General features: G+C 36.7%; 3 protein-coding genes across 4 annotated transcripts; all 3 read left to right on the plus strand.

The window, feature by feature from the left end:
• Positions 1–457: 457 nt before the first annotated feature.
• LOC114520520 (glutathione gamma-glutamylcysteinyltransferase 2-like) lies at positions 458–2854 on the plus strand. The gene is made up of 3 exons (XM_028540813.1): positions 458–1350; positions 1545–1790; positions 2225–2854. The coding sequence occupies exons 1-3, from the start codon at positions 723–725 to the stop codon at positions 2728–2730; spliced, it is 1380 nt and encodes a 459-aa protein (XP_028396614.1). The 5' UTR covers positions 458–722; the 3' UTR covers positions 2731–2854.
• Positions 2855–3229: 375 nt separating this feature from the next.
• Positions 3230–11333, plus strand: LOC114520590 (calcium/calmodulin-dependent protein kinase kinase 2-like). 2 transcript variants are annotated; one of them, XM_028540894.1, is made up of 20 exons: positions 3230–3526; positions 4788–4902; positions 5005–5041; positions 6278–6502; positions 6839–7058; positions 7168–7215; positions 7573–7626; positions 7717–7765; positions 7951–8054; positions 8158–8194; positions 8511–8532; positions 8645–8733; positions 8868–8941; positions 9055–9154; positions 9567–9646; positions 9760–9815; positions 9934–9951; positions 10088–10175; positions 10356–10484; positions 10867–11333. In XM_028540894.1, exons 2-20 carry the CDS (start codon positions 4893–4895, stop codon positions 10954–10956), a joined length of 1530 nt encoding a protein of 509 aa, XP_028396695.1. In that variant the 5' UTR covers positions 3230–3526; positions 4788–4892; the 3' UTR covers positions 10957–11333. The 2 variants fall into 2 exon arrangements, with proteins under 2 accessions (XP_028396695.1, XP_028396696.1); XM_028540895.1 differs by lacking the exons at positions 3230–3526; positions 4788–4902; positions 5005–5041 and adding an exon at positions 5560–5944.
• A 346-nt stretch (positions 11334–11679) lies between these two features.
• LOC114520514 (inositol oxygenase-like) lies at positions 11680–14621 on the plus strand. The gene is made up of 8 exons (XM_028540808.1): positions 11680–11772; positions 12358–12573; positions 12994–13156; positions 13236–13410; positions 13502–13569; positions 13664–13713; positions 13828–13940; positions 14123–14621. The coding sequence occupies exons 1-8, from the start codon at positions 11749–11751 to the stop codon at positions 14229–14231; spliced, it is 918 nt and encodes a 305-aa protein (XP_028396609.1). The 5' UTR covers positions 11680–11748; the 3' UTR covers positions 14232–14621.
• The last annotated feature ends 25 nt before the right edge of the window (positions 14622–14646 follow it).

Here is a 14646-nt window from a genome sequence, read left to right on the forward strand (position 1 = left end):
TCTCTGCAGCAAAGTTTTTTTTAGCGAAGTTCAAACTATTCCCTGAAGCTCAATTGCCACTCCTGCTGACATTTAATCAAGAAGGAATAAGGAAGCATTATGGCTATAACGCGTGAACGGTAATAGCCCAGGCCACGCCTAGCACTTATTTTTGACCCATTTTTTTGGGATGGTCTTACCTGGGCCATTACACCCTCGTCCATAAGTTCATTGCCGGCTAGGTCATTGCCGGCTGTTGTTAGTTTGTTGCTTTTTCCTGATTATCGTATTCTCATCGCAGTCAATTTGACAACAGCATGTATTTTGCGCGCGTATGTGCGTCAGAGTTGTTGGAAATTAGAATTCTTTGCGTCTTAATTAATCATAATTAATCATAAATCATCATTCTAAACTTTCCGTTTCACTCAGTTCAATGGTTTTTCTTTCACCCCCTGTTCTGACGATAAAGTAGTAACTAATTGGACAGACAATAAGAACTGTGGCAGGGGGGAAAGATATTTACAGGCTGGCGTAAATAGTCGATATCGAAAATTGTTTGAATTTAACTATATTTGGTCTAAAATTTACCTTATTTTTACAATTCCTATAAATTTTGTTCGATAAATAATGTTTGGAGTATCGATACTGTATTAATATTACCACAGTAAAAGCCAGAAAATAGTAAACAAGGCTATTTCTTCTCACTATAATAGCGCACAATACGGTTCAATTCAAATTCTGACATGGCGACTTCATCAAAAGAATTTTACCGCAGATCTTTGCCTTCTTCGTGCATCGATTTCATTTCATCCGAAGGCAAAGCTATTTTCAAAGAAGCCCTAAACGAAGGTTCAATGGAGTGCTTCTTTAATTTGGCAGCTCAGTTTAGAACCCAAGAGGAACCAGCATATTGTGGTTTATCAACACTGGTGATGGTGCTGAATGCATTATCTGTGGACCCTGGTCGGGTATGGAAGGGACCATGGCGTTGGTACCATGAGAACATGCTGGATTGTTGTGTACCCCTTGATGTTGCGCAGACGAAAGGGATTACTATGTTTCATTTCATGTGCCTTGCCACATGTAACGGCCTTGACGTCGACATGGTGCAGGTGTTACCCACGGCAACCATTGCCGAGTTCCGGAATGTGGTGAAGTGTGTCACACAGTCCGATGAACAAGTGCTGGTGTGTTCCTACTCTAGGAAAGTCCTTGGTCAATCAGGTGATGGTCATTTTTCACCAATAGGTGGTTATCACTCTGGTAGGGACCTGGTGCTAATTTTTGATGTGGCAAGGTTTAAATATAACCCTCACTGGATTACTGTTGATCTATTGTGGGAAGCAATGCAAGGATTGGACAAGGAAACTGGTAAGTAATTGTTAAACTGCTGTAATTTATATAGTAAAGTTCAGTTTATGTTATCTCCTATAGTAACACTGGATCAACAGTAGTTTATCACCAAGGTCGAATATACCACATACCAGGATATTCAATCTTCACTAATTTTTAATCCCAATACCACTATAGTTTTTTAACTGTATTTTTTGCTTGCATGTCTCAAGGTCAACCAAGGGGCTACCTGACTATGCGGCGAACACAACACACAGGCAACCCGACTATTCTGTTCAAAATTTCCGACAATTTCAAGCTGACTATTTTGCCAGATATTAAGCAAGGGGTTGTTGAGATGTTGCAACAATGGCAAACATGGCTTACAACAGAAAGTCGTGATATTCACAACAAGGAGCAGTTCCTTGCCATTCTTGTTTCAGAGTTTTTGAGTTTATGTTGTTCAGAATGCTCTCCAGGTAAGATAAATAGAATTTAGCATCATCACCATCACAAACATCACCACTTCCACCATCCATACCATCACTATCACAACCAACATCATGTACCAGTATCAATATCACCATTACCATGATGACCAACATCACCAGCATCACAACTATCACCAGTACCAACATCACCATTACCATGATGACCAACATCACCAGCATCACAACTATCACCAGTATCAACATCACTGTGATGACCAACATTAGTAGCACCACCACCTTCACCATTGTTATCACAATAATCACCCGCAACACCAACATTACTATCATAATTACCCACACCACCTTGCCACACCCAACACCACCATCACCATTACCACCATAGTCACCACTCACCACCACACCCAACATGACCACCATCATTGTCACATATACTATTAATTTCAACTTTCCACTTTCAACAGGTCTTGACAAAGTCTTCACCATAAAAATCGATCCAGATTGTTGCAAAAATCTTTCGAAGGACCACAAATGTGCAATTTGCGATCTCCTTCAAGCTTTGGAAGAACAACAACTATTTCAATTGATGAAAGAATCCCTAACCTCTGGTGAACACACAATCTCCAAATGTTGGGATGTGTGCACTGATCTTGAAATTGTAAATGACAAACTGTGCTGCATGTCTAATGATACTGGTAATGCACATGAATTTCCCAGAATAAAACACAGCCATTTTGCCACAATGATGCTCCTCGCCTGGCCTTATCCAACGTCACAGACGCAAAACAAGACACATGCAGATTTTAGCCTGGAATATGTTGCCCAAGAGATGAAAGGAATTCCTAAAGTTCTTGAGCATGAAGTAAAATTGTTGAATGCTCAACTTTCAACTATATTCATGTACTATGAAAGTGTTAACAGTTCTGATGTTGTATCGAACAGAAATAGAACTGGTTGTAAAAGAAAATAAATGAAAGCGAATTTCCTGATATCAGTTAGTCTCTGAATTGTTAAAATTGCCTGGAAAGACAACACTAAATTAGTAAATACTGCAATTGAAATGAAACTAAATCCTAAGCTAAGAGCACCTCCTATCCCTCTTTGTAGAAGTTTTATTACTTTTAAATATTAGTTAGTTGTGATATATTGTATTAATTGTAGTTATTTATACCGTGTAATTCAGTTTCTACTGCCAAACGGATTATTAAACTATTATTATTATTATTATTATTATTATTATCATTAGCCTAAACGTGTGCTCCAAATTGCACCAATCCCCAGCTCTGCGAATTCTAATGGTTTCTGCATTTCTTCTTTGTCCAAGGACCTACCCCCGTACCCCATAAACGCCCACCTACATAGACCCACCACCCTATTAATCCTGTGCAGACGTGACAGTATCGTACTCGTTTGTTCGGATGTAACCACCTTTCAAGTGATGTTTTTTTGGCCACGGCCACATGCTCCATTCGAAAGTGCAATATTTTGTAAATAAATCGTCGACATCCCGCTGTTTGGATGTTTCGCTGATTAAGATCTCTTTTAAATCATTCCTTTGAACCATTGTTTTTATTACAATATATATCACACGACAGTCATTTTAAAAGCATTTGTGTTTGAGACGTCGAGATGATGTGAGGGTGGTTGCAAGATTTGTACATCTAAATTTCGCATGAAAGTCGGTCCAAAGTTCCACACTTTATAGTATTAAAACCGGAGTACGATGTCTTGTACGTTATGATTTCCAGTCGCAACGGGAACATAAGGTAGAGCATATAAAAAATAACTATCCTTATGTGTTTATAATTGTGTAGTATTTAGCTTCTAAATAACTCGTTTAAGCGTTCGCGTTTTATGAGATTTGTATATAGCGTTGGCCTAGCAACTCTCTTCATGTGAAGATGAGAAATGGTGAATAAAATATACGAAGTTTGAACTGTATTCATTTGAAACGCGAAGAGTATTGATATCAGATTTCAACGCATGTTTAATTTCTTTTGTTCACGGATTAGTTAGAAAATAAGAAAAAAAATTGCAACATATAGTTTATAATGATACTTTAACATGCGTTGAAATTGGTTTTTGATTCAAGTTGTTGATACTGTTCTCCATGAAGAGATTTTGTTTATTCAAGACTGTCCCTTCTAATAAGTTCCGTGTTTTTCCCATGAATGTTTGATTCTGATTGTCTTGAAATCTAGTAATATTTTAGTGATATTATTATGCAGAGTAAATACATCAACATCCCAAGTATTCATTCAATTCATTCAAAGATTTTAAAAAGATGGAATAAGATATGCTCAAGTATTGAAAATTTGATGAAATTTGAAAGAGCATTTTAAATTAACCTCTATTCAATTTAATTATAGTTTCCAATCACTAATTTATTATATTGCTACAAATCTTATTAATTTATGAACTAGGATATTCTTAAAATAGGTTTTTTAAAGCATCACAGTAGCCATATTTTCTGTGAGGTTTGAAGAGTTTTATTTGTGGGACAGGGTAATGCTGAGTTGGCTGTAAGAACCAACTGTGTTTGTCTAGGATGCTTTGATATCTTTGTTGTTAATTAATACCAGCTGCTGATAAAATACTTCTATGTTTTGACACTTTGACAAAAGCACACAGCAGCTCTGATTAAACGTGAAAAGCAGTAAACGAACATGTGAATGGAATGTGTGTCTTTAAATATAAAGTGTAACTACATCTTTTGCGTGTAATCGGATAAGTCAAGTAGGTTTAACTGCTGTTATATTCCCTCCAATCAGTCAACTCATACTGATAATAGCATCCAGCTGAACTCAAGTAGACATCAGTTGCTTGTTGAACTAACTTGTTATTCTCATGCATTTCAACCATCATAAACAAATTGTGAGTGACAAAGTTGATGAAATGGCAGTTTTGTGACAACTTGTCGACAAGCTTGCAAACATATGTTGTTGACAATATGTGAGGTTGTGCTGGAGTGTGGGTGGGGATTCTTCATATCTAAAATGTGATTTCAGTTTAGATTATGATATTTAGGTCATAAACCTTGCATTTGAGGAGAATGGATGGTCCAAGAAAGGGAAAATACACCGGCAAAATAATAAGAGGAAGAAACTTTAGTTGAGTTTTATTGACTTTAGGATGGGGGCAGGTCAGTTTGATCAATATTTTAGTACTTTCGCTATTTTTGTATCCTTTTTTGAATTTTAACCAAATATTCAAATATTAATTGTGTATACAATTGTGAATTTAGCAACGTCATGCTCTGGAAAAAGCCGGACACAAACAATGTAAGTATCCTAGAATAAATCTTAGTATAAATTTGAGTGTAAATGTCTTGATAAATTTGTATGTTCCGTGGTCAATATTTTTGTACAATTTTGTACAATTTGTAGCCTGTTAACAAAATAGGAGAATTAAATCTTTATTTTTTCTTTTTGATCAATATTGTCTAAACCCATTTCAATGTTTAATTAACACAAGTTAGGATGCCATTTCAACGTGCAAGACTAGAAGTGATTTCTGAGTATAAATCTCTTAATTGTGGTCTCAGCAGTTGTCCGCAGTTCAATGACACTACATAGCAATTTTATTGCAGAAGGTTTATGGTTTTATTATTGGCCAATATTGTAATAAAATTTTCATGTAATTTGTAGCAAAAATATCTTGTTTTCCCTCAAAGTCAGCGTTGCATGAATATGCAAAGCATTGGTTATCATATTGGTCAACCAATATAGAAAATCACAGATGTTAGAGAACATGTATTAAGACAGGCTTTTGTATATATTTTGTCGGCTGAAATAGAGTTATTATTACTTTCGTCTAAGCTTACTGGCATTATTCAAAGAAAGAGGAAAGCTTACTGGCCATTATTTAAAAGCAAACATGCATTAACTTGTCACATTACAAACGAATTAAGTTTTCGTTTTTCTTAGCAACATATTTTATGCACCTAACGATAAAAGCATCTCAATTACGTACGTGAGCAAGCTGTTTAGAGGTTATTGCCTTTGTAAACTTGTGGTTAAAAAAGGTTTCGTGGTTAGTACATTTAATCGAAATTGCGGGCCGTAATTCCAAAAGGAATGTGTGTCGTTATCTAAAAGAAGCTCGCTCGTCAAAGGATTAGTTTGATGTCCGAATGTCAGACGCTGTGTGAATATTCGGTGTAACGGTTAGATAGAAACTACGAGGTATTTTTATATTTTGAGATATATATATTTTGAGATATAGCTAATGTAGGTTGAGGTGTAATAAATGCTTGTATTATTAATTGCGACAGAATTTCATAACGAATAATCCTTCTCTGTGAATAAATACGGCATTACTTGATAAACTATGGTGAAAATAACAGACAAGATTTGCTCTTAAAACTACGGCCAGTTTAGAGTACATTATTCTAGTTAGTTCATCAGGAGTCAGGACAGCACTTGCTGCTAATCTTTTCAAGAGGTGTCGTAATCCCTTAGACGGCAAACGGGCGAAGAATTTTTGAGTTTTTTAAAGTAAGACACGGCATATTTTAGGCCTGTCGCAAATGGAAATGGTGGTCACATGAAGAAAAACGCTAATAGAACAAAAAGCAACAAGGTTTCTTGTCAAAATGGCGTGGCTGATCATGCTCATATGTCTGAGGTAGAAGAAGTCGAGGGGAAGAGAAGGGATTTAAGGGAACCACCTGATCGTTCGGTATCCGCCGTCAACCTTCGTCCGAGTAAAAGTGAAGGCAATACACCTCACATTATGCGCAGGTAAGGCTGGACATCGAGGATGAGAGTTCATAATGTTGCATGGGAGATGATGGAAGTTGATGAATGTTGGTTGATTGAAGTTGATGAGAGTTGATGAGAGTTGATGAAGGTGGATTGATTGATATTGGAAGTTGATGAATGTTGGTTGATTGAAGTTGATGAGAGTTGATGAAGGTGGATTGATTGATATTGGAAGTTCATATTGGAATTTGTTGAGAGTTGATTGATGGGAGTTGATGGGTAAGAGTTGACTAGAGTAAATGAGAGTTGATGAGATTGATATTTAGATAACAGCGGAGAACTCTTTCATTTATACTTCACCATTTGCCGTCGTAGGTCAACAGGAGATGACAGCAAATCATTGCTAAGGCGGTCTTGTGGCAGTCAAAACCTTCTCACCGTTGACAAAGTTTTCTCCGAGGACGATCATGCCCACCTGGCGGTGTTTCGACAGATGAGCGATCCAGTGGCTGTAAGTCGGTCAGTGCCATCATCCCCCAGGATTGCTAGACCCCCAGCGAAGGAGAGTCATCACGTCAACGTATTGAAGACCGAGGTGGGTTCTGGGAAAACGGCCAAGTTGCTTATCTGCGTATCACTGGATTGGTATATCCATTTTTCCTGATTAACTTTCACTCTTTCTTTTAATTTACTTACCTAAACAGAATGGTCTTTCCCTGAACGAGTATAAAGTGTTTGACGAGATTGGAAAGGTATGATTTCATAGTAATAAAACAACCTGAGCCCAAATTAATCCCGGAGGGGTTTCCCTCTGTGCGTTGTACGATATTCACCGACCTTTATCATTCTGGTTCCTGTTAAAGCTCATAAAAAGTTGCCCCCTTCGCTCTTCCCCCGCCTCCCTGAGAGGTCTGGGCGAATGCGATGGGCTTGGTATGCAGGCTTTTTGCCGTCATATTCCATGAATATGGTTGCTTATTTTAAAGGAGATTATGTAGAGTGATAAATAAAGTTTGGCGTCATGTAGTGAGCGAGATGGTTTACCTTTCAACGTTATCTTTAACCGTATGATTCGTATCACCCTAAATGATCATTTTTATCATTTTCAGGGGTCCTATGGTGTTGTGAGAATGTGTTATTCTGAATCAGATCATCTGAATTACGTAAGTGTCATCATTTATAGTAAAGTCTGTGAAAGAACTTCTCGTATCAATAGCCATAGTTTTGTGACCGTCCACCATTGCTTTCACCAGGCCATGAAAATTATGTCAAAGAAAAGAATAATGAGAAAAGCAGGACTGAGTGAGTGCAATAGAAACTGTGTGTGTTTTGTATTATCTAACAGGATAGTCGTCCTTCATCGTACTATATATATTAAACTAGTCTCAAGCATGCAGGCTTGTCTGTGATCATCACAGGGTGATGATAAGGGTGATGATAGGATAAAACAGGGAAAAAGCCATACTTTGCATGATTTATTTTAATAGTGAAACCGGCTGATCGCGGCAAGAAAGATGCTTTGGATGGTTTGAAGAGAGAGATCGCTATACTGAAGAAAGTTGATCATCCAAATATTGTGAGACTTTACGAGGTCCTGATCACTTTATGATGATAAATACCTGCATTTACCTATGATTCATTAATTCATTCATTTCTTCCTTAATCAAAATGATTCACCTCGTTACTCTCTTTAGGTTCTTGATGATCCGTCTGATGATAACTTGTACTTAGGTAAGCAACTGAATCTCATTTCAAGAGGAATTCATAGTCTACGTTCTTTGTGGTATATTCTAACATTCCAATGTCGAGGTTATGAGATAATGTATAGGATGAAAAAGGTTTAGGTAGGGATTGACTTTCGGTTATGATTGACAAAGAAATTCAGCTCTTAGCCTAGGTCATGGTTAGCCATCGTCAAAAGCTGCTGGCTGACTTAGACTCAACATTCTGACTAATTTCCATCTTGACTATTACCGTAAAGATTTTGGCGGTTGTGATAGTAGTTCTATATAAATTTTTAACGCAATTTAATTTCTTTTATCTTTAGTTTTTGAGCTGGTCGAAAAGGGGTAAGCAAGAGGTTTTTTTCCTATTTTATCTGGGCATATTACTAAGAAAGAGAACCAAGTATTGTACAGAGAGTTTCACAAGTTTGTAAAAGTGTTGCTTCGTTGTTTTAAGGCCTGTGATGGAGGTTCCAACAGACAATCCGTTGAGCGAGGCAGACGCGAGAAAATATTTCAGAGATGTTCATTCTGGAATTGAATATCGTAAGTTTGTCATTCAGGACTTTGGCAATTGGCACAGACAGAATTTTGACTTTCAGGGAGTGGGGGGGGGGAGGGGAGAGTCGGTTGGTTACACACCATGGTTCCGCTATAATGATACTGTTCTTTCTTTCCAGTACATTTCCATCGGATAGTCCACAGAGATATCAAACCGTCAAATCTTTTACTTGGGGACGATGGTCATGTTAAGGTGGGTTTTGATATGAACCGTGTTCGGGTTTAATGTCAAAATACCCGCTAGCCATGCAGATTTATACGTGAAAATTATTGTCTTGTTACATATTATTTCATTCTGATTTCCAGATTGCAGATTTTGGTGTCGCTGATATATTTGAGGGTGAGGATGCTTTGCTTTCGAAATCTGCTGGATCACCTGCCTTTATGGCTCCAGAGTCATTACAAGGTCAGTGTTTTAGGACTGTCCAGTGTACTTAGACTTGTAAAGGTCAGTGAAATCCCTCTCTAAAGCTGGCACACATTGGATTAACGAGGAGAACTCTACAGGAATTTCAATTTTGGGCAGAAAATTCAGTGCTTTGAAAAGTGTCCGCCTTAAGGTTCAGCCTCATTCACACGATCCAACTTTGTCCGATCCTGAAGGACTCTGAAGGATGTTTTATAGTCTGTTGACTTGTTATGTATTTACGCAGCAAATCAACTTAAACCAACGAAGTATTGCTTTTTGAATAACTGACTTCATTCCATACGTCAGAAGTGAATTGGATCCAATAAAATTGGATTGTGTGAACAGACCTTTAGATAACTGTTCAAAGATGGTTCTCCACTGAATTGTTTTACGTCAACCTTCATTACAGCAACTCGGGACACTTACAGTGGAAAGGCTACAGATGTCTGGGCAATGGGAGTGACGTTGTACTGTTTCGTATTTGGAGAGGTAAGTCGCACTCAGGTTGTCATACAAAAATCTTGTCTTGGGAACATGTGGGGTGAATTGTTGCATGTCAGAGCGTGCTGGAGAGTTGAAGAATGATATCCTTTCTTTATTAGATTCCATTTAAACACAGCAATCGATACAGCCTTTACGAATTGATTAAAACAAGCGAGTAAGTGTTGAAGAATTTTGCATCATAAAAAGTGTGTGTAACTTTGTAAAGACGTGTCGTAACTAATAAAGATGTTATTCTTGTCGTTAACTGTATATAAACGATTTTATATTTTCAGATTGAAATTCCCGGAAAAGTACGTACTCTTCTATTTTTCTCGGAAATTTTGATTAATAGTTATTGTATTACAAGCTATACACCAACCTTAAAGGTGGATTATGATCAAACTATTTTTTTAAAAGAATCGTGTGATATTGTCTATATTCTTGCAGCCGTTCTCTGAGTCCGGGTCTTGAAGACCTGTTGCTAAGAATGTTAATCAAAGATCCCAGTAATCGTATAACAATTGATGATATGAAGGTGTGTTTTAATGTTTAAACAATGCACGGGAATATTCCTGATCACTGAAATTGAATCAGTTTTTAAAAATTTTAATCACGGAATTAGCACTACCTGGTCTAAACATTATCGCGATAGGATGTCGTTTTGGGACGTCCATTCAGCCACAAGTCGCCTCAGAAATGTTTTTCTACCTTTTAGGTTCATCCTTGGCTAACTAAAGGTGGCTCTGAACCGCTTCCTTCGACCTACGATAATTGCACGGTCCTGGAACCGACTGAGGAAGAGATTTGCAATAGTATTCGAAGCGTGCCCAAAATTAGGACATTGGTAGGTCTTTTGAAAAACTCAGTTTGAAAACTCTTCTCCCTAAAGAACCGGTAAAGAAACATAATCCCTTTGATTACTTCAGTAAGAAAACCTACTCGATTCCTACAATGTTATATTCGACCATGCATTGTCGAGTATACCGTTTTTCGATTTATTCGACCATCGTTGAGTATACTGTTTTTCGATTTATTCGACCATGCATTGTCGAGTATACCGTTTTTTGATTTATTCGACCATCGTCGAGTATACCGTTCTTCGGTATATTCCAGAGTACGAATCGAGGAATATATCCTTTGCTCGATTCAGTGCTGCATGGGAGTTCGATCAGGATTACTGCAATTCTTTCATCGTTTCTGACTATCTCTGTATTCTCACTTCTTAGATTTTGGTGAAACGAATGTTAAAACATGGTCATTTTGGAAACCGCGAGAAACTAAATCGTGCACGCCTCAGTACAAGCTCAATACAATAGAAATTATCAAAAAAAATACACAGAATATATATTTATCCGAGTGGGTATACCTGGGGTAGGTCTTCAAGATATAAACTCCACACTGATGTACATGTAGAGACTAGAGACGACACAATAGTTGGTGGAAATGGTGGGGATTTTAACCGTATTTAAATCATTATGCCAATTTACTTTATGGATGGTAAATGGTAAGCAAACTTGAAGATATGTAGCCCTAGTAGGATTTTCTATATTTGTTCGTGAAAAGATGCATTATGACGCTTTATAAACAGAAAACTGGTTTATATTAGAAGAACACACTAAAAGATTCGACACATTTGTATCAAATGCAAAAAAAGTAAATTTATCATTGGTGGTAGAGAAGTTCGATAATAATGTATAATAAAATATGAAATTATATCATATGTATTATTAGAAACGTTGATTTACATTCTTATCTATCTGTTAATCTACATGGGCAATTTAGCATCAAATGTGGTATAACATCTGCCTAAAATAGACAAAACACTTCTCGACGTTTCGAACTGAAGAAGTAGCAATTTGTGCCTACCAGGCTATAGCCTATAGGTACTCTAGACTGTGTATGTTGCACGATATAAAATCATTCAAAAGGCTAACATGCACACATTGACGTAAAAAACATCAACTTGTAATAATAACTTGTTGAAAACAGGTTTCTTTAGGGGGCAAACCTGTTCTTCTCCAGGGTCACTTTACATATACCGGAAAAGTCATCATATTTAATATTTGATATTATTGATAAACGAAGCGTTGTTAAGGACATATAAAATCATGAAGGACTTATTAATGCGTCAGGTACGTTGAAAATTTTGTGCTTTTCTTGAAACAACACTTGATTTTGATGATCTTGGGGCTCATTCGACCTCCTCTGAAAGCTACGCAGTTGAAATTGGTATTGCGAAATTAAGATGGCGCAACGTGGAATTTCTCTTGCGTGTGACAATTTATATATAGGTAGAATTTGTGAAAAGGACAACAAACTGCCGATCTGTAAAGCAGTGTCTACGTTATTGTAGTTGAGCATTGTAATGTTTCAAACAAGCGATGTCTAGACCCTCAGAATATTGCGGTTTTTTTAAAGTCTCAAATTACATAGTCGGATATTGAGTAAAGAGTTTGAGCTTTTGTCAGTTCACCTTTCATTTAGCTATATGCTCGTTCGTCCCTCAATCGCTTCGAATTGCTTCACAAATATAAGAATAGGTGACATGAAAATGATTTTTTAGTTTTATACTTTTTTTCTCGTGTTTGTTTACGTCTGTAATTGCGACTTTATAGCATTATGTGACGTATTTCCGGGAGTAAAATGTCCAAATTACTATTGAATTGTTACTGTGCTTTCTGCTTCTCTGTTTGAAAGCTTTGTTCATCTTTTTTTAGGCTCTTCTTTGTGATCCTTCACAAGTCCACAGACCCGAAGCAATATACGACGAATATAACGAATTTCATCAATTGAAACCAGGCAAATCTTTGGAAAATGTCGGCAAAGACACAGAAGCGTTTCGAGATTTCAACGTGGATGAGAGCATGGCGCATGTTCGGGAGACATACAGAAACATGCATACGAAGCAAACTGTTGCTTTAGGAAAGGAAATGGTACAGGAAATAGGATAGAAATGTTGTGTACTTTGAGCTTTACAGTAGATTTCAAATTACTCTTCCCATACCAAGTTTACAATCTTGTGTCTATTCGGACTATTCCAAGTCTATGTCTATAATTTTGCAAATTGCAACTTCACAACACATTAGTTGACTTTGCAACATCTTGGCATGACTTGCTGTAGTGAGATGGCTGGATTACCTTTAGCTCAGCTTAGCAAACTTAGATCATCAGTTCTGTACCAGTATGGACACTTCCCAAAATTTTACTTGAGTGCCCACAAAACAATAGTTTGGAAACAGGGCAGGCAATGTTATCCATTGTTAGTCAGTGGGATGGTTTTCACTGTCGGGAACAAATTTGTGAAGTGTCCATTGATGGTCAATTTCATCAATTACTTCTCTGATCATCTACAGCGAGAAAAGTGGTTGTCATTCGATCATGCTGAGTTGACTATTATGGAAGCTATAACGCTATTGGACAATCTCGTTGATGAAAGTGACCCCGATGTGGATGTTCCTAACTCTGTTCACCTTTTCCAAACAGCTGAGAGGATACGAGAGGTTCATCCAGACAAAGGTGAAGCATTGAGATGTATCTATGAACATTTTGCTTGCATTGTTTAAGAGAATGAAATAAATCATTCTCTTTCTTCCAGATTGGTTTCAGCTGGTTGGATTGATTCATGATGTGGGGAAGATAATGGCATTGTATGGCGAGCCACAGTACTTTGTTGTGGGTGACACATTTCCTCTTGGCTGCAAATTCTCAGATAAGATTGTCTTCTCTGAACAATTTGTTTACAACCCTGATGCTAAAGTCCCTGAATACAGGTAGATACAGCTAAAAACGCAAGTCCAATTGCTTATCAGGTTATGATAATTATATCTTAGGATTTAATGGCTTTCTGTTTTTTTGTCTTAGTTCAAAGTATGGCATGTATGAACCCAATTGTGGTTTGAACAATGTCCAAATGTCCTGGGGTCATGATGGTAAGTAATCGTTTTCAAGTACTAATTAAACAATTTCAAACTGTTCATCTTCATAGCAAGGGACATACTGTGACATAATGTACTTCTATTACAGAATACATGTATCAAGTATTGCTTGCCAATAAATGCAAGATTCCTGAAGAAGTAATAATTCTTTTTTACTTTCAACTTGCAACAAGCATGCATGATATTGACAAATCTACTAGTATTGAAGAAGTGTTACCATGCAGCCTAACTGTTAACATTAAATTATTTTAGGGTCTATACATGATACGGTTTCATTCATTTTATCCGTGGCATGGTTCTGGCGATTATGATCATCTTTGTAACACTGAAGATCGCAAAATGATGTCGTGGATTAAAGAGTTCAAGTAAGAGTGTCACCTGGTTGTTTGAATTTTTAATAAAGAGAGAATTTATTGATAAGTTAGTAAGTTATTTTATGGTTCTCTTGGCATGTCAGTCAGATAGTAATTTACATATAGTTTATTAATCTGGTTTATTCATTAACTGAGTTGAAATTTCTAAAGAAAATGTATATCTTTTTTTCCAGCCGATTTGATTTGTACTCAAAAGCAGACTCTTTACCAGATGTTGAGAAGATAAAACCCTACTATCAATCTCTGATTGATCAGTATTGTCCAGGCAAGCTTAAGTGGTAAACCTATTGCATCCCTTTTTTTCTAACTCAAACATACCGGTATAACAAGTTCTCCTTGGTGAGATTTATTGAAGACAAAATTTAATAGCATTTATAAATAAAAAAATGTACATATATTATAAAATTTTTCAGTCCAAGCTAGTCCTTGGGTTTATTAGAGTTACATAAGTCATATAGTCATGCATATATTTGTGTTCTAAATAATTGAGTTTTTTGAAATCAATTGTTTTTACAGCAACTCGACAGATTTATATAAAACTACTTTTGTATAGTGTGTAAAACTTAATAAGAATCCAGTGCAGGCGGGACTTGTGGAATTAGAATAATGAAGGCATTAGTAATGAAATCAAGAGAGTTTACAATGTGACAATTGTAATAATGGCATTGCATTAAAATGGTAATTTTGACAATTAAGT

Source organism: Dendronephthya gigantea, unplaced genomic scaffold (assembly GCF_004324835.1).
Source record: "Dendronephthya gigantea isolate DGI-Jeju-01 unplaced genomic scaffold, DenGig_1.0 000016F, whole genome shotgun sequence".
NCBI classification, from domain to species: domain Eukaryota; kingdom Metazoa; phylum Cnidaria; class Anthozoa; order Malacalcyonacea; family Nephtheidae; genus Dendronephthya; species Dendronephthya gigantea.